The 22,806-nt window shown below is 46.5% G+C and overlaps 1 protein-coding gene across 1 annotated transcript in view; it reads left to right on the top strand.

Moving 5' to 3' along the window:
- Window positions 1–22,806, top strand: part of LOC130290970 (class I histocompatibility antigen, F10 alpha chain-like) — a 93,020-nt gene that overhangs the window by 29,570 nt on the left and 40,644 nt on the right. The window contains exons 3-5 of the mRNA XM_056539256.1: window positions 2,376–2,654; window positions 8,111–8,386; window positions 21,752–21,850. Of these exons, the coding sequence (XP_056395231.1) occupies window positions 2,376–2,654; window positions 8,111–8,386; window positions 21,752–21,850 (654 nt within the window). The remainder of the gene's footprint in view (window positions 1–2,375; window positions 2,655–8,110; window positions 8,387–21,751; window positions 21,851–22,806) is intronic.

Below are 22,806 nucleotides of genomic sequence, written 5' to 3'. Positions count from 1 at the left end.
ATATAACACGTCCTGTGCTCTGTATATAACACGTCCTGTGCTCTGTATATAACACGTCCTGTGCTCTGTATATAACACGTCCTGTGCTCTGTATATAACACGTCCTGTGCTCTGTATATAACACGTCCTGTGCTCTGTATATAACATGATCTGTGCTCTGTATATAACACGTCCTGTGCTCTGTATATAACATGTCCTGTGCTCTGTATATAACACGTCCTGTGCTCTGTATATATAACATGATCTGTGCTCTGTATATAACACGTCCTGTGCTCTGTATATAACATGTCCTGTGCTCTGTATATAACACGTCCTGTGCTCTGTATATAACATGTCCTGTGCTCTGTATATAACATGTCCTGTGCTCTGTATATAACATGTCCTGTTCTCTGTATATAACATGTCCTGTGCTCTGTATATAACACGTCCTGTGCTCTGTATATAACGTGTCCTGTGCTCTGTATATAACGTGTCCTGTGCTCTGTATATAACACGTCCTGTGCTCTGTATATAACACGTCCTGTGCTCTGTATATAACACGTCCTGTGCTCTGTATATAACGTGTTCTGTGCTCTGTATATAACATGTCCTGTGCTCTGTATATAACACGTCCTGTGCTCTGTATATAACACGTCCTGTGCTCTGTATATAACACGTCCTGTGCTCTGTATATAACACGTCCTGTGCTCTGTATATAACACGTCCTGTGCTCTGTATATAACACGTCCTGTGCTCTGTATATAACACGTCCTGTGCTCTGTATATAACACGTCCTGTGCTCTGTATATAACATGTCCTGTGCTCTGTATATAACATGTCCTGTGCTCTGTATATAACATGTCCTGTGCTCTGTATATAACATGTCCTGTGCTCTGTATATAACTTGTCCTGTGCTCTGTATATAACATGTCCTGTGCTCTGTATATAACATGTCCTGTGCTCTGTATATAACATGTCCTGTGCTCTGTATATAACATGTCCTGTGCTCTGTATATAACATGTCCTGTGCTCTGTATATAACACGTCCTGTGCTCTGTATATAACACGCCCTGTGCTCTGTATATAACACGACCTGTGCTCTGTATATAACACGTCCTGTGCTCTGTATATAACACGTCCTGTGCTCTGTATATAACATGTCCTGTGCTCTGTATATAACACGTCCTGTGCTCTGTATATAACGTGTCCTGTGCTCTGTATATAACGTGTCCTGTGCTCTGTATATAACACGTCCTGTGCTCTGTATATAACACGTCCTGTGCTCTGTATATAACATGTCCTGTGCTCTGTATATAACATGTCCTGTGCTCTGTATATAACATGTCCTGTGCTCTGTATATAACATGTCCTGTGCTCTGTATATAACACGACCTGTGCTCTGTATATAACATGTCCTGTGCTCTGTATATAACACGTCCTGTGCTCTGTATATAACACGTCCTGTGCTCTGTATATAACATGTCCTGTGCTCTGTATATAACATGTCCTGTGCTCTGTATATAACATGTCCTGTGCTCTGTATATAACATGTCCTGTGCTCTGTATATAACACGTCCTGTGCTCTGTATATAACACGTCCTGTGCTCTGTATATAACACGTCCTGTGCTCTGTATATAACACGTCCTGTGCTCTGTATATAACATGTCCTGTGCTCTGTATATAACACGTCCTGTGCTCTGTATATAACATGACCTGTGCTCTGTATATAACACGCCCTGTGCTCTGTATATAACAAGACCTGTGCTCTGTATATAACATGTCCTGTGCTCTGTATATAACACGCCCTGTGCTCTGTATATAACACGCCCTGTGCTCTGTATATAACACGCCCTGTGCTCTGTATATAACATGTCCTGTGCTCTGTATATAACATGTCCTGTGCTCTGTATATAACATGTCCTGTGCTCTGTATATAACATGTCCTGTGCTCTGTATATAACACGTCCTGTGCTCTGTATATAACACGTCCTGTGCTCTGTATATAACACGTCCTGTGCTCTGTATATAACATGTCCTGTGCTCTGTATATAACACGTCCTGTGCTCTGTATATAACACGTCCTGTGCTCTGTATATAACACGTCCTGTGCTCTGTATATAACATGTCCTGTGCTCTGTATATAACACGTCCTGTGCTCTGTATATAACACGTCCTGTGCTCTGTATATAACACGTCCTGTGCTCTGTATATAACATGTCCTGTGCTCTGTATATAACACGTCCTGTGCTCTGTATATAACACGTCCTGTGCTCTGTATATAACACGTCCTGTGCTCTGTATATAACATGTCCTGTGCTCTGTATATAACACGTCCTGTGCTCTGTATATAACACGTCCTGTGCTCTGTATATAACATGTCCTGTGCTCTCTGCAGGTTTCCATATTGTCCAGCTGATGTACGGCTGTGAGTTGGGAGATGACGGAACCATCAGAGGATATGATCAGTACGGATATGATGGAGAAGAGTTCATGTCCCTGGACACACAGACAGGGACATATATCTCCACCATGGCTCAGGCTCAGATCACCGCACAGAGATGGAACAGTCCAGAGGAACAAGAGGGGGAGAGACGGAAGAATTATGTGGAGAATATCTGTATCGAGTGGCTGAAGAAACATGTGAAGAACGGGAGAGAAGATCTGGAGAGGAGAGGTGAGCGCTCAGTATCACCCCCGTCTATGGTCTCTTCCTGTCACATGACCTGTATGTGTGTGTATGATGTGTGGGCGGAGCTCTGACCATCACGTGACCGCGAACACAGCAACGTACACCATAACGTATCATCTCCAGGAGGGGGCGCACATCTCCACATTCCAGGGGACAGAACATTATTATTCCTCAGTCAGTGTCGCAGGATGAGACTCTTTATGCGAGGAATTGTGTTTATTAACCCCTTGGGGACAGAGCCCATTATAACCCTAAGGACAGGAGCATTTTTTGCACATCTGACCACTGTCACTTTAAGCATTAATAACTCTGGGATTCTTTTACTTTTCATTCTGATTCCGAAATTGTTTTTTTCGTGACATATTCTACTTTATGTTAGTGGTAAATTTTTATCGATACTTACATCATTTCTTGGTGAAAAATTCCCAAATTTTATGAAAATTTTTTAAATTTATCATTTTTCTAACTTTGAAGTTCTCTGTTTGTAAGGAAAACAGACATTCCAAACAAATTATATATTGATTCACATATACAATATGTTTACTTTCTGTTTGCATCATAGAGTTAAAATGTTTTTACTTTTGGAAGACACCAGAGGGCTTCAAAGTTCAGCAGCAATTTTACACAAAATTTTCTAAATCTGAATTTTTCAGGGACCAGTTCAGTTTTGAAGTGGATTTGAGGGGTCTTAAAATTAGAAATTCCCCATAAATGACCCCATTATAAAAACTTCACCCCTCAAAGTATCAAAAATGTCATTCAGAAATGTTGTTAACCCTTTAGGTGTGTCACAGGAATAGCAGCAAAGTGAAGGAGAAAAATCTTCATTTTTTTACACTGGCATGTTCTTGTAGACCCAGTTTTTGAATTTTCACAAGGGGTAATGGGAGAAAAAGCCCCCCAAAATTTGTAACCCAATTTCTCTCGAGTAAGGAAATACCTCATATGTGTATGTCAAGTGTTTAGCGGGGGCAGTAGAGGGCTCAGAAGGGGGAAAAAATTGTCAAAGACCTGTGGGGTGTTCAGGCTCACTATACCCCTTGTTAGTTTCCAAAGTGGGGTCACGTGTGGGTGGTGTTATTTTTTTTTTGCGTTCATGTCAGAACCGCTGTAACGATCAGCCACCCCTGTGCAAATCACCAATTTATGTACATGGCGCTCTCACTCATGAGCCCCAAACCTTCAGCTGTGGCAAAACTACAACTCTCAGAATGCACTGACAGACCGTACATGCTGGGAGTTGTAGTTTTACAACAGATGTAACAGCTGTAGGCACACTGGTGGGGAACCACTGAGTTAGAAAACAGACTCTAGCTCAGTGATTCCAACCCATGTGCCTCCAGCTGTTGCAAAACTACAACTTCCAGCATGTACGGTCTTTCAGTGCATTCTGGGAGTTGTAGTTTTGCAACAGCTGGAGGCACACGGGTTGGAATCACTGAGTTAGGAAACAGACTCTTGCTCAGTGTTTCCCAACCAGTGTGCCTACAGCTGTTGCAAAAGTACAATTCCCAGCATGGCCAGACAGTCAGGGATGCTGGGCGTGTAGTTCTGCAATATCTGGTCGTTCAGATGCTGCAGAACTACAACACCCAGCATGCCTGGACAGTCTGGGCATGCTAGAAGTTGTAGTTATGCAACAACTGGGGAAGAACAGTTTGGAGACAGCTAAGTAGTGGTCTCCAAACTGTAGCCCTCCAGATGTTGAAAAACTACAACTCCAAGCATGTCCAGACTGTCCAGGCCAGATATTGAAGAACTACATGTCCAGCATCCCTGACTGTCTGGGCATGCTGGGAATTGTAGTTTTGCAACATCTGGAGGGCTACAGTTTGGAGACCACCGTATAGTGGTCTCCACACTGTGCCACTTCAGATGTTGCAAAACTACAACTCCCAGCATGCCCAGACAGTCAGAGCATGCTGAAAGCTGTAGTTTTGCAACATCTGGAGGACCACAGTTTAGAGACCACTACACAGTGGTCTTCAGCCTTTGGCTGTGTGGGCATGCTGGGAGTTGTAGTTTTGCAGCTTTTAGAAGGCCACAGCGAAGATCACTTACCGATATCTTCACTGCAGCCTTCTCAACGCCACACTTTCCGGCCGCATGTCTCTGCTGCCGTCGCTCCTCCAGGATGCCGCCTCCGCCGGTCCGGTAAGCCGGCCATGCTCCCCACCTCACCGCCAGTGTTTCCCCCTGCTCTGCCCCGACTTCGATTGGTGGGCAGAGCGGGGGAAATGAACTCTAACCCCCCGCCCCCCTCCTGCCATTGGTCATCAGCCTGATCGACCAATGGCAAGGGATAGGAGGGGGGTGGCAACACTGCCACCTTGCTCCTATCCTGTAGGATGGTCGGAGCTGTCTCTGACAGCTCCGATCATTCTTATTTTCCAGACGATCGGGTCACCAGTGACCCGATATGCCCGTATTGCGGCAAATCGCTGGTCTGAATTGACCGGCGATTTGCCGCGATCGCCAACATGGGGGGGTCTCAGGACCCCCCACAGGCATTGCCATGGGATGCCTGCTGATAGATATCAGCAGTCATCCCGGTCCGATCACCGCCCGGCGAGCCGCGGTGATCGGAAATACGGAGAGCGTATGGATACGCCCTCCGTCCCCAAGGAGTTAATGACCCCATTATAGGGAACATATAGGTCGGATTTTTCAATCTGCCAGAAACCAAAACTGGGGGGATTTGCCCATAACAACCAATCACAGCTCAGTTTTCATTTTACCAGAGCTCGATAAGATATGAAAGCTGAGCTGTGATTGGTCATTGTGGACACGTCCCTCCAGCTTTGGTTTCACAGAATTAGTTTTCACAGCGTTCACCATGTGGTATAAATGGCGCCATCTTTATTCTGATGGTCATTCAAATTCCAGAAATAACAAATGTACATAGTTTTTATGTTTTACTACTTTGCACAAAAAAATTATTTAGTTTCAGAGATGCAGATTTTTCCTGTCTCTTGTGGCTTAGATACTGAGCTGCAGCTTTAGATACACATTTGTTCTAAAATATAAACAATCTTTGTTCAAAAGCAATCATAAAATGAATCAATAAAATGGTGATAGCACCGTACACATCACTGGGTAGTACAATTAGAAATTAGACTATAGGAATGGTATCTCATGGCAAAATACAGAGAAAAAAGTAAAAACCTACATATATCTGAAAAAATCAAAAAGCAACCATGGGCCCAAAAACAATACAACCAGATAGTATGTTGTGAAAGAATAAGACCATAAAAAACACAGAATGAAATCGTATACCATATGCAGAGTCGCATAACGTGCCCCTTGCCCAAACGCACGTATAGCTATGGGGTGCTTCCTCAGGGGGCATGGCTAACTATAAGAATATAACGTGGCTAACTATAAGAATAATATATTAGCCAATCAGGTCGAAGAACAAGTTTGATGGACACATCCAGCGTCCAATACTCAGTGCCATCAGCAGTGATTGAGTATTAGACACTGGATGTGTCCATCAAACTTGTTCTTCTATCTGATTGGCTGGTATATTAACTCTGCTATGTTTGGGGGGGGGGGGGGGGGTTGGTCCTTATGTCATTCTCTGTGTTGCTAAACTGAGATGTTTTAAAAACCAAGTCTGCTTTGCCTCTCCATATTCTGGCCCCTATTGACTGGGGTTTCCCAGGGATTGAACTGCTTGGCTGGTAGTTACATGCCGCCATTCCCTCACCCACCTGTGCAGGTTCTCCTCTGCTCTCAGCAGTGCCTCCACCACAGGGACATGTCTGCAGTCATGGAGACCTATTCTTATATGTTAGGAGCACAAGGGTCTCCTGAGTGTTATACAGAGTACAGGGGGATCTGCTGATCGTACAGACCACCAGAGAGGAGGACACATCAGATCTGAGCTACAGGGAGGACATTTATATTTAAAACACCTCCTGTGAAAAGGGGGAGGCGTGCATGGCTACAGAGGGTGCCATTCCCCCTGAATTGTACAAACAAGCAAAAATAAAAATAGCCAGCACAACTACCTAATACATGGTGCACGCTGCTGTGGCAAATACAGAGTATACAAAAAAAGAAGGTTGCAGCAGCACACTTGGTCAAAAAAAATGGAGGCTCTTAGCGCACTTTTTGATCAAAACGTGTCTGCCCATCCACCACGCGGAGGTGGCCTCTGTCAGGAACCGGACCGGTATGCGGGTAGTATACGAGTAGTGGATCCTCCATGTCAGTGAGGCGATGCCGTGGGCCGTACCAGGGGACCGGTTCTAAGAAGCTACTGTTTTTTACCAGAGCCCGCCGCAAGGCGGGATGGACTTGCTGCGGCGGTAACTCCCATGTCGTATCCCCTGATAGCGACTCGATCTCACTGACAGCTGAGATAGGTGTGGTACACAAGGACAAGGCGAAGGCAAGGTCGGACGTAGCAAGAGGTCAAGGCAGGCAGCAAAGGTTCGTAGTCAGGGGCAACGGCAAAGGGTCTGGATACACAGGCTAGGGAACACACAAAATGCTTTCTCAGGGCACTAGGGCAACAAGATCCGGCAAGGACAGGAAGGGGGAGTGGGGTTTTATGTGTAGGGAGTGATTACACTTAATTGGGCAAGGTACCAATTAATGGTGCACTGGCCCTTTAAATTTCAGAGAGCCGGCGCGCGCGCCCTAGAGAGCGGGCCGCGCGCACCGGGTCGGGACAGGAGGAGGACAGGGCAGGTGAGGAGATTGGGATGCAACCCGCGGGCGGACGCGTCCCGTCACGCGGATCGCATCCCCGCCGGTGGTACTAGAGCAGCACTCCCGTCAGTGGGTCTGATCGGGGCGCTGCATGCATGAGAACGCCGCGAGCGCTCCGGGGAGGTACAGGGACCTGGAGCACTCGGCGTAACTGCCTCATTTTGGATGGGACCCTAACACAAATTCTGAGCCTAACACTCCTAACACTCACCTCTGCTGGCTATTTTTCTTTTTGCTTGTTTGTACAATTCAGGGGGAATGGCACCCTCTGTAGCCGTGCACCCCTCCCCCTTTTTCACAGGAGGTGTTTTAAATATAAATGTCCTCCCTGTAGCTCAGATCTGATGTGGTCTGTACGATCAGCAGATCCCCCTGTACTCTTTACAGGAGGTGTTTTAAATTGATAATGGATTCAGCATGTCACCCAGTCAGAGGCTATATGCCAAACAGAGGTGAGTGTTAGGAGTGTTAGCCACAGAATTTGTGTTAGGGTCCAATCCGAAATGAGACCACCTCCGCGTGGTGGATGTGGCGACACGTTTTGATCACAAAGTGCGCTAAGAGCCTCCATTTTTTGACCAAGTGTGCTGCTGCAACCTTCTTTTTTTTTGTATACTCTGTATTTGCCACAACAGCGTGAACCCGTGTATTAGGTAGTTGTGCTGGCTATTGTTTTTTTTTGCTTGTTAGGACATTTATATTCTCTTCTTTTCCTCTTTCAGTTCGGCCAGAGGTAAAGGTATCCGGTCAGGAAGAAAAAAAGAAACTGACTCTTCACTGCCAGGCGTACGGATTTCATCCTAAACCAGTGGATGTGAAGTGGATGAAGAACGGGGTGGACGACCTCCCCACATATCAGACCACACATGTCCTCCCCAATCCTGACGGCACCTATCAGATCCAGGTCACTGCGGAAGTGATCCCCAAAGAGGGCGACAGCTACTCCTGTTATGTGGATCACAGCAGCCTGGGGGAGGAGCCGCTCCTTGTCAAATGGGGTGAGTTGTATCCATACTGGGGGGATGACAAGTGGAAGACTATGGGATATGTCATGACTGGTGATCACTATTGTGACATGTAATCCACAGGACAGTATATTACAGTACCAGCAGAGTAGCTGACATTTTAACAAATTCACATGGCAATTGTCCTGCATTGTAGATTTTTAATTTGCAGCGTTTCACTTTATGGTGGAAGCCTGCGGATTTGTTTTAGATTTTCTCTATTAATTAGCGCAGTCAATAAGGAAGTCTGCAATAAATTCACAGTGAGATGTATTATTTTGGATTTTACTGGGGTTACCTGTGGATCTGCAGCAAAACCAGCAATTGTCGATTTTAAACCTATTTACTTTTTTCTCTTTTCAAAATTCACAGTGGGAAATCATCCACAAGTCCACAGGATTCGGTGCAGATTTGCCACTTCAGATTTCTTTATGAAAACTTTGCAAATTCTCTTCCCCTACACGTGGGCAGAGAACCTGCAGCACTAGAAGTCATCTAAGCTGATGTTTATATAATGCACAGTGTCTTAGCAAAATGTCAGAACTTTTGATCAGTGGGGATCCGGGTGCTGAGATCTAATGAATGGTCAGCAGCGCTCGGCTGTGTTCTCTGCCCATTTATCTCTGATCATCTGTGTTTGGAAAGCAGTGCAAGTGGTGAATGTCTATGGATTATCTGTGATTCCATACACCGCTCCTGCTGCTGAGCAGACACACACAATGGCTCAGAACATTCCGGGACACAAGTATCCTCAGTAGTCAGGGACACAAGTATCCTCAGTAGTCAGGGACACAAGTATCCTCAGTAGTCAGGGACACACATAACACGTATTCTCAGTACAGTAAGGAACACATGCACGCTCAGTACAGTAAGGAACACATGCACGCTCAGTACAGTCAGGGACAGGTGCACACGTATGCAGTGCATTCAGGGGACACACATCTTTTTTCAATATTTTAATTTTAGTTTTTATCATCTTATATTCTTTCCTGTGGGGGCACAGGTTAGAGGGAAATACATTTTCTATATGTTCCCTGCTATCCCCATTTAGAGCATGAATAAAAGTGAAGCTGCCTGCATTTATAAATGTGCATAAATAAGCAGTATTTGGGAATCCTAAACCATATTCCTACCAGCCTTTCGGACTGAAACCCATTGCCAGTCTGTTATATAAATATTTCTACCTCCAGGGTATAGGAGTCTATCAGTAACCTCGGCTGACAAGGAGATAGACACGGGGGGACATTCATAAAAGTGCTTACCCGTTTTTTTCTTCTTATATTTGTCGCTAAAAAGTCGCAGTTGCGACTACACATTTTTCTTTGCGACAATCCTTCTTCAGAGCGAGAAAAGCAAAAATAATGATTTCAGCTTTCGTAAGCAACTTTCACAAATCAGCTTACGGTAGTTAGAGATTTATAAAATGCGAATGTCGCAAAAAAGTCGCAATAAAGTAAAAGTTTGCTTACATTTACTCCAGGAAAATCCTGGCTTAGGTTTTTAATCTTTTTTGGAATTTAGCGAACCAAAAAAGTGATGGAGATACCTTTTTTATAAAAATTTCGTAGTGTACCATTTAAAAATAATAATAAAAAAGATACAGTAGTGATGGAAAAAATTGTATTTAACGAAATTTATCTTTTTTATAACAACATTTTTATTCATTTTTAAACAGGGATCAATTTATGTGGGCGGGTAAGGCACTAAAAATGTAGCCGACAATAATAAAAATGTAGTGTGTGTGTTTTTCACTTTTATTTGTTTTTAATTTTTTAGGTAGTACTACTACTCCCAGCATGGAACACACTGATCCATGATTGGAGTAGTAGTTCCTGTACTAATAGACAGATCGCCCGTTGAGATCCTCCTGTATAATGTATAGATGCTGCAGCCGCCGCATCTATACATTATACAGGAAAATCACAGAGTGACACTCGCTGTGATCCGTCTATTAATGCAGGTACTACAACTCCCAGCATGGAGCAGAGTGTGCTCCATGTTGGGAGCAGTAGTACCTGCAGTAAGGGCCAGATCACAGCGGATGTCACTCCTCCTTACACCCGCTGCTATCCTCCTGATGTGAATGTCGGGATCAGCTGAGCTGGGAGAACAGCTGATGCTGAGCCGTAGGTATACATCATATATCTACTGCCCAGCAAGAACTTACAGTGAGCCTGCAATGTATATACAGTATACACATTGCTGGCTCACTTAACCCCTTGTTGAGCTGTGCGCAAAGCCAGCTCGGCAAGGAAAGAGTTAACTTACACTGCTGGACAGTGTAGGTTAACCCTTTGGACAGTATACAATATATACAGCTATCTGTTGATAGCTGTATATAGTGTATACAGAAGATGAAGAAGTCCCCTTACCTCCCTCCAGTCCCTGTGTAGCTCCGCCTCTAGTGATTATGTCATTTGGGGCGGAGCTACAATGGGATCCAGGCTGGTAAGTCTGAAGCTCTGTTAACATTGTCTGTTTTGGATAATGTGAACAGACCCTTCTGCCAGTGTCTTCCCAGACAGGGAGACTCCAGCTGTTGCTAAACTAAAAACCCCTGCATGCCCAGACAGCCAAAGGCTGTCTGGGCATGCTGGGAGTTGTAGTTTTGCACCAATTGGATGCTCCCTGTTTAGGTAGACATTGCATTATGGGCGCTCTCCCCTGCGGTGAGCGCAAAAAATGTCCTAACCCATTTTTTTGTGTTTTTTTTTTCCTCTCAGCAGCAACAGCCTGATGTTACCAGGGTGTGCGACGACCATTGTTACTGGCCCTCCCCAGCCTAAATAGCACCAGCCTGTTACCGCCTAGGCCCAGGAGCACCATTTTTGATGCTCCAGGCCTGTTGGCACCGGCTCTTCCCGGCACCCCTGTGGCGGTGGGTATCGGGGTAATAATTGGGGGTTAGCGCTAGCTGTTTTTGGGGCTAACGCTAAGCCCTGGCATAGTAATGAATTCCGTCTATTAGACAGCCTCCATTACTAAGCCTGAAAATTCAATAAAAAAAAAAAAACACAACACATTGGAAAAATTATTTTATAAAAAAAAAAACACTCCCCCTCAGCCCTCGCTAACCATTTTATAAAAAAAAAAATCCAGTTCATCCGTCGTAATCCATCGAATCTGCAGTAATCCTCTGCATACACAGATCTGAAATGAGAGGGGGAAAAAACCACAAAAAAATGGGTTAGGACATTTTTTGCGCTCACCGCAGGGGAGAGCGCCCATAATGCAATGTCTACCTAAATAGGGAGCATCCAATTGGTGCAAAACTACAACTCCCAGCATGCCCAGACAGCCAAAGGCTGGGAGTTGTAGTTTAGTAACAGCTGGAGTCTCCCTGTCTGGGAAGACACTGGCAGAAGGGTCTGTTCACATTATCCAAAACAGACAATGTTAACAGAGCTTCAGACTTACCAGCCTGGATCCCGTTGTAGCTCCGCCCCTAATTATGTAATCACTAGGGGGCGGAGCTACACAGACCCGGTGGGCTCAGGAACGAGGGAGGTAAGGGGATCTCCTTTTCTATATACACTATATACAGCTATCTATAGATAGCTGTATATACTGTATACTGCCCAAAGGGGCTATAGGGGCAGGGAGTCCTGTCAGTCTGGTGACAGGATTCTCGGCTCCTGTATGGTATACACGTGTACACTATGCACCCCTGTATACTATACGGCCGGGGGAGGTAAGTAGTGATGCTGTACATCACTCCTCATCTCCTTACACTCTGTGGACCGGGCGCTCAGCATCCGACCCACAGAGTGGTACCTGAAGACAGTGAGAAAAATGCCACAGGGGACAAAACTGGCTATTTCCACACACTAGGAAAAACGCCAGAAAAATTGCCAGAAAAACTGCAAAAATGCAAGGAAAATTCGTGGCAGTTTTTCCTAGCGTTTTTGCTGTTGGGAAAAAAATCTCAGTGGAAGCCTAGCCTTATTAAAATACCTCACCTACTTTTGCTTACCTGTGGCAGATTTCAAGATTTTGCTTACGTGCGACAAATTTATTAAGGCAGTGCGACATCATAATAAATTTGTCGTACATAAGCAAAACGGCAGTCGAAAAAAAATAACTAAAAACAAGAGGACTAAAGCAAGGTTTTATAAATGTCCCCCACGGTGGCTACACATTATTTTGGAATATTTTCTTGTGGTCTTTGCCGCGCTTTTCTCACCCAGTGTGACCATAACTGCATCACAAGCGCAACATATATATATAAATCATTTATTCTATTACATAGTGAAGGCTGACCAGACATGAGAAGTAGTTGTGTAACAGCTGGAGAGCCGCAGGTTGGGGGTGACATATATACAGCCTCCATCATTCCCCTGTTACAGGACACAACAGTCTAATTGGGGAATAGTAGCTGAGGGAGAATGTATAGGAAGGATGTATATGAAGCATGAACAGTACACTGGGTCCCCCCTATAAAGTGATAACACCTGTACACTCCCCTGACTATAAATCCTTTGTGCCCCAGAGCAATATGGCCTCAGATTTCCAATAATCTTTCTAGTTCAGGAGGCAGTGTGCACTTATAGGCCAGTGTTTCCCAACATGTGGCTTGTCAGCTGGTGCCAAACTACAACTCCCAACATGCCCTGACAGCCAAAATTGTACCTTTGCAAGTGATGGAGAGCTACATTTTGGAGAACTTTCTATAAGGAATTTCCTGCCCCTGTGACATTTTCTCCCCCCTTGTTGATAATGATTGGATAATAGATCCATACTGGCTGCTGCGTCCCTCCTCTCCCCTGTAGAGCTGTGTTCACACCTGCTGTATATAACTAGTGTATACAGATGGGGATAGATTGTAACCTCTGTGGAGGGGTCTGGACGCCGCCTCATCCGTGCTCTGTGCCAATAAAACGTTCTGAGGAGAAGTGATGGAGGGAGAAGAGGCTGGAGAAGAGGCTGTATACCAGCAGTGCCCATTTCTCCTATATGGCGCTACATGTGCCGAGGTGTGTGTCAGGTCAGAGGTCACACTCCTTCTTTTCCTGGCTCCAGAGTTATGGCGTCTGGCTCCACTTCTCCTTCCATTGATGCTGTGAGCTGTCACAGAACACCTGCAGTTCACAGCGGACACAGCTCCGGCATAACAGATATGGTCGTCAGCCGTCTATTATCTGCCATGTGATGTGTCTGGCGTACAGCAGCCATGACACCACACAAATACTGTGACAGCCACTGATGGTGATGGCCACCCCCAGATCACAACAACATTATAATAAGAAAAACAACAATTATTGTAAACACAAATATATTAATAATTATAAAAAGTAATAAAAAGTTACACATTTCCATTGAGGATACATTGAATACAGCAGATATGTAATATGAGGCCTTTACTGTGGATTTTATTCTTTGCGGCAGTTTTTCCCAACCAGGGTACCTCCGGCAGTTGCAAAACTACAACTCCCAGCATGCCCGGACAGCCTTTGGCTGTCCGGGAATGCTGGGAGTTGTAGTTTTGCAACACGTGGAGGCACCCTGGGTGGGAAACACTGCTTTGCAATGTAATTGGTAAAATCTGCTGCAAAAATCAAAGACAAATACACAATGGGGGATATTTATGAAGCCTTTGACCCTTGTTTTCCTGGATAAATTTGTCACAATATTTTGGCGCAGTGCATTTGCTGTGGTAGACATGTTTTTAGTTGTGTTTTTGCAGTGAAACTGCGACTTTCTCTATCGGCTCCATTGGGGGACACAGGCCGTGGGTATATGCTGCTGTCTCTAGGAGGCTTGACACTATGGCAACCAAGAGAAGTCGGCTCTTCCCAGCAGGGTATACCCACCCACAGGCATCTGAGGTAATCAGTTTTAGATTATTGTCTTAAGGAGGTAGACATGGTCTGGAGTTCTCCCCAGACCAGGTCTTATATTTTTTGTTTCTTTTTAAGTTTAGGGATGTGTTAGATTTTTTATTCCCTTTCATTTACTGTTTTCAGGTGGGGACTCAGGAACTGCAGTTCACTGTTTCCCCATCGCGAGAGGTGGCAGGCATCTTGGATGTACTGTTAACCCCCTCTCGCCAACGGTCAGCGCCTGGGGTTGTACCTCATGGGTCCGGGTCCCCCTACCTACCTGTTCGCCTCGATTTGAGCTTGGCTTGCTGCAGGTGATAATGCTGGCTGAAGACTTCATAGGAAGACTTCATGAGGTAAGTTCTTCTGACTGAGGTGAGTATTTTTCCCCCTTTTTCTCACAGGAGCGGACTTTCAACCTCTGGAGACCCCTAATTTCTGGCCCACTCTTCTATATGTGGGCTGTTGGGGCTGGCCAGGAGGGATTTCCCTCCTTGCCTTTACGGGGGAATTTTTATTATATCTGGTGCTGAGCAGTGTGTCTGGTATTTCACTGGACATGTGTGTATGGTGTTTGACTGTAACGCGACTGCTGAAGTCAGCCGTGGCGCTTCTTCATTGCGGGCGCTCAGCGCCCGTTCTTACTTTCACTTCGGCAGCGCGGCTGCCGACAGTAAGCCTCCCCCCTTTCCCCGCATATGCGCTCAGGGCTGGGAGCGGGCGCCATTAAGGTCGGGGCTTTACTTCATCTCGGCAGCACGGCTGCCGGCAGTAAGTCCCGCCCGCTCCCACCCTTTTCCTGCGGCGCATATACTTTCGCATATGCGCTCGGGGCCGGGAGCGGGCGCCATTAAGATCCGGGCGCGTTGACTCCGCCCACCCAGAGCCGCCGAAGCCTGCATTAGGGCGCAAACTAAGCCCCAATCAGCGCTGTGCGGCGCATAGGGTTTTTTTGTTGCAGGGCCAATCACAGAGCCCTTGGGTTTAGCACGGCCCCCTCTGGCTATTGGTTCAGAGGTTTTCTCATCTCAGCCACAGTTCTCATGGACATTGCAAAATGCTACTCACAGCTGCCTTAGGGAACAAAGGTTGTAACTTAAAAAATGTCCGGTTCATGTCCGGTTCTGCTGAACCACTTGTACGGCCTACACCACTCCTCCCCCAGACCCCCCTGCTATTTCTACCACAGTTGCTCTTCCAGATCCGGTGGGTTCGGCCGCCCCTCCCGCCTGGGTTCCCTCCCACTCCCAGTCTATATCCGACTTGGCTCAGGTCTCCCGGTATGTGGTGACTGCCTTGGAGAGGCCCTCCCTACACCGGCCCTCCGGAGGGTCCCGTTTTTCCCCTATACTGACGTTCTCACAGCGCCATAAGGGTGTTTCATCTCACTCATCCCCCGAGTCTTTGGGCAGGCACGGGCGCACCCCTCTCAGGCATAGCCCCATTGCTCCCACTTGTAGCAAGGGCCGCCTCACATGTTCATTCACCTGGAGAACTTGTGGATGAAGTTTCCGATTGGCCTCTGGCTCAGAGGACCGCACGGATATGTTGTTCATGGTGCACTCATTGGTTTCGGCCATAAGAGACACCTTCCATCTAGAGGACCCAGGAACTTCGGACGTGGCTCCAACAGTTCCCTTTCATCGTGCCCGACCCCCTTCCAGGGCTGCTTCACCTCATTCCCATTCTCCTGGAGAACTTGTGGATGAGGTTTCTGGTTCGTCCTCCGACTCTGCGGACCGCACGGATATGCCTGATGTGGTGTACTCATTGGTTTCGGCCATAAGAGACACCTCCCATCTAAAGGACCAGGAACTTCGGACGTGGCTCCAGAAGTCTCCTTTTTTTTTGCCATCCGGCACCCAAGACTTTCAGCTCTCACACTGAATTTGACGCCCTGCTGGAATCCGCCTGGTGGCACCCTGACAAGAAGGTTCAATCGTGGTATCCCTTCACCAAAGACCTCATTGCTCGGTGGTCCTCCTCTCCAACTGTGGATCTACCGTTCTCCCGCCTTTCTAAGGCGACTACCCTGCCGTTGGCTGATGCGGCTGCCTTCAAGGATACAGCGGACAAGACAGTGGAGACTTTGGCTAAATTTGTTTTTGGGACAACAGGTTCCTCATTAGCTCTCCAATTCTCCTTAGCTGGAGATTTTCTGTGTTCTGCTTCCATGCGCTGCCGCAGTGCTGCCTTTGTCACAGGTTACCTGGTAGCCCTCCGTCGATCCATGTGCTTAAAGCCTGGAAAGCGGTCACCGCCTTCAAGAAGTGAGGCAACGGGCGGAAAGAGCTCCTTATTGCCTCTGGATAAGGCTCGCAGAACCACTTTCTATCGGAAGTCCTCCTCCTTCCGGTCTTGCGTACCCTTGGTACCAACAAGGTTCCAGCCAGGCGCCTTTACGGGAAGACGCCTGGCTGACCCGTCTCTCCCGGAGGTCTGCTAACCGTTCTGGCCGTTTTGCGGCCCCATCAGGCACCTGTAGGCCTACCTCGGCCTGAAGGGTCACCCCATCCCCTTCCGGGATGCCTGGACCACGCACGTTCAGCATTCCTGGGTCAGGGATGTCGTAGTCAAAGGATACAGGGTTGAATTTGCCTCCCTTCCATGGGATTGCTTTTTCCTTCCCGGTCCCCCGTCCCCCTCTCTTGCTGCGAAGGCAGTTCGGGGCACGCTCCAGTTCCCTTTCATCCAGGGAGTTATTGTCCTTCTTCCTTCAGGGGAACGTTTTTCAAGGTTTTTATTCTAACCTCTTTGTGGTCCCCAAGTAAGGCGTTTCTGGTCGCCCAATCTTGGTTCTCTTCTGCTTTCCCATTCTGAATGGAGTCTCTCCGTTCGGCGCTGGCGTCCATGGGTCAAGGGGAGTTTTTCTTCCTTGGTGGAAATCAAGGATGTCTTCCTCCACATCCCAATATTTCCCGGTCGTCAGCGGTACCTCCGCCTTTTAGTTACGGACGGTCTTTTCTATTGTGGCTCTCCACTTCGGTCTGGCCACTTCTCCGCGGGCCTTACCAAGGTCCTGGCGCCTGTGATACCCCTTTTATGGACAAGAGTTGTTCCAGGGATTCCTTACTTGGACGACCTCCTGATCAGAGCTCCAACCAGGGCCCAGAATCTGGAGAGTCTTAGTCTCGACCTCCGGACCTTGTCTCTCTTCAGTTGGATGGTCAATCAGGACAAGTCCAACCTCTCTCCTGGGGCTCCAGTTTGACGCGGCCTCTGCCCGCTTTCGACTCCGCCGGTCAATTGCCTGACTCTCTTTTCAGGAGTCCGACGACTTCAGCACCCTGCTCCAGTTTCCATTTGCTTTTGCATGGATGTCCTGGGTCGGTTGGTGGCAGCCGTGGAGGCCGTGCCATTCGCCCAGTTTCATCACCTACCTCTTCAACTGGTGATTCTCTTCCGGTGGGACAGGTCTCCATTGTCTCTCGACCGCAAGATCATTCTATCTCGACAGTCTTGTCGGTCCCTTCTATGGTGGTTTCGTTTTCCCCTGTTTCTTCAGGGGCACTCCTTCCTGCCCCTTCCTGCCAGTCTGTCGGGCTGGGGAGGTGTTTTCAAGGACCGGCCGGTCTAGGGCCTTGGTCCCCCGAGAAGCCCTTCTCCCCTTCAACATGTTGGGACTAAGGCATTTCTATCTTTGCTTGCTTCTTTGGGAAATTCCCTTTTGGGCGGAACTCAGGTTTCCGGCCACCTCAGCGATTTTCTTTCTGGGCATACTCAACTGGGAAGTGGTATTTCTCAGCCGGTCCTCAGCCGACCAAGGCACATGATCCCTACATTCGGAGGAGTCTGCAGCGATCTGCAACCCCTGGGGCGCTTCAGGCATGGACCTCTGCGCGTCCCGCCACAACCGAAGCGTTCCTCTCTCTTGGTCGGGCTTTGCCCTACCTTATCTGTTTATTGGTTGGGCTTTGCCCTACCTTATATGTTTCCTCCCCTTCCTCTCATTCCCAGGGTCCTGAGGAAACTCACAGCAGAGGGCGTTCCCGCCATTCTCGTGGTCCAGACTGGCACCGGCGAGCGTGGTACGTCGTCGCGGTCAGGCCCCTGAACGACTTACCGCTGCGCCTTCTCTCTCGTCCAGACCCCCTATTTCAGGTCCCCTGTGCCACCCCAATTTACCGTCTCTGCTTTTGACGCCGTGAGAAGTGGTTGAGACCACGGTTCTGAGGACCCGCGGCTTCTCTTCCCAAGTGGTTCGCACCATGCTGAGGGCTCCCATGCATTCCTCTGCAAAGATTTGGCGGTCTTATTTTCGTTGGTGTGAGCCTCAGACCTTTTTTATTCTCTGGTCGTGGTTTTCCTTCCCGACCCTTTTCCCTTTTGCAGTCGGGCTGGCCCAAGGGTTGGCTTTCTGCTCCCTTAAGGATCAAAGTTCGGCCTTTTCCATTCTTTTTCAACGTCCTCTGGCATTCAATTCTCATGTCCAGACCTGCTTCTGGGAGTGGCACACGCTGCCCCTCCTTATCGGTCCCCTTCTTCCCCTTGGGACTTACACTTGGTCTTAGGCATTCCTTTTCTACCTCTCAGGGACATTCCTCTTCACCTCCTTCCCTGGAAGGTGGCATTCCTTATTGCTCTTCCTCTGTTAGGAAGGGGTCAGAGCTGGCAGCTCTCTCCTGCCGTTCTCCCTTCCTGGTTGTTTACCAGGAAAAGTTGTTTTCCGTCCAGGTCCGTCCTTCTTACTTGAGATGGTTTCGACTTTTTCATCTCAATGAGGACATCGTCCTGCCGTCCTTTCGTCCGGCCCTTTCTCATACCAGGGAGCGTTTGCCCCACAAACTTGTTGTGGTGAGGGCTGTTCGGACTTATCTTTCAGTCACCTTTTCCTTTCGGCAGTGTGACTCCTTCTTTTGTTTTTCCAGAAGGTCGTCATTCAGGACAATCTGCTTCTATGGCCACCATTTTTCGGTGGATCCGGTCTGCTATTTCGGAAGCTTACCGCTGCAAGGGGAAGATCCCACCCTTCAGGGTTTTGGCTCATTCCACCCGTTTTTCGGGGCATCCTGGGCACTCCGCTACGTGGCTTCGGCCTTGCAGTTCTGTAAAGCGTCTACGTGGTCATCTTTGCACTTTCACAAGGTCCTACCAGATTCATACCTTTGCATCAGCTGATGCTCCTCTGGGTCGTAAGGCGTTGCAGGCGGCGGTGGTCCAGCTGTCCACCTGACTGATTTCCTTACCCACCCAAGGGACAGCTTTGGTACATCCCACGGTCTGTGTCCCCCAATGGAGCCGATAGAGAAAAGGAGATTTTTATACTTACCGTAAAATCTCTTTCTCGAAGGATCCATTGGGGGACACAGCTCCAACCCTTTTTCAATTATCTGTCCGAGGGTGTGTTCAGTTACCTTTTCTTCTGGTTGCTAGGACAGTTTGTGGTTTTTCTCTTGACCTGTCGGTCTTCTCCTATTGCTCTGGGACTAAAACTGATTACCTCAGGTGCCTGTGGGCGGGTATACCCTGCTGGGAGGAGCCGACTTTTCTTGGTTGCCATAGTGTCAAGCCTCCTAGAGACAGCAGCATATACCCACGGTCTGTGTCCCCCAATGGATCCTTCGAGAAAAAGATTTTACGGTAAGCATAAAAATCTCCTTTTTTTTAAAAAAAGGCGCATAATTTGGTGCAAAGAACCCAAAATGGCACAAATCACCATCCCAAAAAAAAACAGCATACAAATTCACTGTGGACAGCATTATTAAAAAGTCGCACAAAAACAACATACAAAGTGTAGTACAGATGTAAGAAATGTGATCAGCACCAGATTTATCACAACACCAAAACATAAAATTGGTGCAATTACAGTTTCTACCACATCAATTAACCCTTTAATGGTGCAGGGTTTTTCCGTTTTTCCACTTTAGTTTTTTCCTCATCACCTTCTAAAAATCATAAGACTTTCAATTTTGCACCTACAGACTCATATGAGGGCTTATTTTTTGCGCCACAAATTGTACTTTGTAATGACATCAATCATATCACCAAAAAATTTACGGCAAACCTAGAAAGAAAATATTTGTTGGGCAAAATTGGGAAAAAAAGTCATTTAGTAACTTTTGGTGTCTTCCGATTCTACGCAGAGCACTTTTTGGTAAAAGTGACATCAGATATTTATTCTGTAGGTCTATGTGGTTACAATGATACCCAATTTATATTGTTTTTTTTTTTTAATTCACTACTTTAAAAAAATTATAACTACATACAGCAAAATTTGTATGTTTAAAATTGTCCTCTTCTAACCCCTATAACTTTTTTTTTTTTTTTCCGTATACGGGGAGGTATGAGGGCTCATTTTTTGCCCTGTGATCTGAAGTTTTCATCTGTACCGTTTTTGTTTTGATAGGACTTTATGATCGGTTTTTATAAAAAAAAATTTTAAGAGTATACAAAGTGACCAAAAATACGCAATTTTGGACTTTGGCATTTATTACGTATACTCCATTGACCGTGCGTTTTAATTAATGTTATATTTTTATAGTTCGGACATTTATGCATGCGGCGATACCACATATGTTTATTTTTATCATGCTTTTATATTTTTTTATTTGGAGTTTAGGAAAAGTGGGGTGTTTTAATAAGGAATGGGTTAATGTGTTTTTTTTATTACTTTTATTAAACTTTAATTTTACACTTTATTAGTCTCCTTAGGGGACTTTTAGGAGGAATCATTAGATTCCTCATACAGGTCAATGTGGTTCATAGAACCACATTGATCTGTGTAATCTGCGATCCATTGATAAACCCTGGTCCTGCCAGGCTTTATCATTGTCAGAGCCGCAGCTGCAGCAGGACGAGAGGTAAGTTCTCTGGCTACAGTTGATGGTCCCCCCGCGGTCACCCCACTGGACCACCAGGGAGTGTTCATAGCTTCCTTTAGACGCAGCTGTCAACTTTGACAGCGGCAATCTAAAGGGTTAATAGCCGCCCGCGGTGATCGCCGCATGTCGGGTATTAACGCAAATCGGGAGCCCACGCCATACCCGGTTAACGGCACATGGACGAGTACACACGTCCATGGTCGTTAACCAGTTAATGGAGTAAAAAGACGTTCACCTACACCACTTTTCATGAATACCCCCCAATGTTCTGTAAACAGCATCAATTCAGCATGACTTAAAATCTGCAGTGAACACTAAGGTATAAAGAAAAGACGACCAATGTTTTTTTTTTATTACGCTTTTTTATTTTTTAGACATTTCACTCAACATCAAATTGTGGACCTGGTGTTTCCTATTGAATACACACAGGGGTACAATGCTGAACTTATAAAGGGAACTTGGGAAGATTTATTATATAGAAACACTAAAACGCAGGTTTAAATTTGTGGAACTAGCGCCAAAAATGCACAAGACATCCACAACATCTCTACAAACCCTAAGGAGAAGTTACAAGAAGAAAGATAAATCCAGATCCTGCACATGTGACACCATTACACTATACATATGTCATTACTACAGCGGATGGGACTGTGAATCCTGATACATGAAGCTCTCAGTATAATCTACACATCACATTTACTTTTCTGTTCTCTAACCAGAACCTGCAAAGCCGAGTTCCTGGGTCATCCCTGTGGTCCTAGTTGTGGTGGTCATCGCTCTTCTTGGTGTTGGCATTGGAGGATTTCTCCTATATAGAAGTAAGTGTCAGTAATGTAGCTTCTTCTCCTCCAGACCAGGATATACAGGATATTCAATGAATTGTTCAGAATATTGTTCATCCGCAGCTCCTTCCCATGTGGTGCTCTACAGAGATCAGCCCTAGAGATTCCTATCGGTCAGTAGTGATCTGTCATTGATCTCTTCTATCATGGCAGATGTATGGCGTCCTGGGACAATGCTGGGAATCCAGGACCATCTCACTGAATCCTGGACTAGTTCTGTTATGTAGATGAGGAGTCAGGAGCCGCACAAAAGAGTCTTGTGGGCTGCATGTGACCCCCTAGGTATAGTATATAGAATCAGTGAAGTGTATAGCAGCCCTGATATAGAATACATACTATGTTGTATACACATTACTGATCCTTTATAATGCACATAGTGGCCCAGATTTACTAAGTCTGCAAGTGAGGCTGAGAGGAACCTGACCCTCAGAGGAGAATTGTACTCTGGAGGCTTCAGCCTCAAAAAAGTGACAAGTACCCGTGGTGTGAGGTAACACCTAAAAAGGTTTGTTTTGGTTGAGCGGCTGGTAGTAAGACACTTGTATAGTGAGAGCCAGTTGGGCTCATTCAGCCCAGAGATAATCTGGGCAGAGATCCCATCTGTAGCGGGCACCAGCACAACAAGCTGCGCCAGGACCGCTCAGAAATGCGCCATAAATGTGATGCTCCATAGATAACAATGCATTTCCAAGCACAATCTGCCAAAAGAATGAACATGTTAATTCTTTTGGCAGATTCTGGGGTCTGGAATTTCCGTGGCAGAACGCTCACCGCAGAAATTCCGTAGTGTAAATGGCGAAGAAGAATCTAATTGAAAACAATAGGAGGCTGCTGCACTGTATTTTCCACAGCGGATCTTCAAAGTGGAATTCTGCTCGGAAAATATGTAGTGTGAATGGGCCCTTATAATGTTTAGTTACTGCTGGATTTTG

The sequence above is a fragment of the Hyla sarda genome, chromosome 9 (genome assembly GCF_029499605.1).
Source record: "Hyla sarda isolate aHylSar1 chromosome 9, aHylSar1.hap1, whole genome shotgun sequence".
Lineage (NCBI taxonomy): Eukaryota > Metazoa > Chordata > Amphibia > Anura > Hylidae > Hyla > Hyla sarda.
The sequence above is the reverse complement of the archived record's forward strand: the minus strand, read 5'-3'. Positions and strand labels throughout refer to the sequence as shown.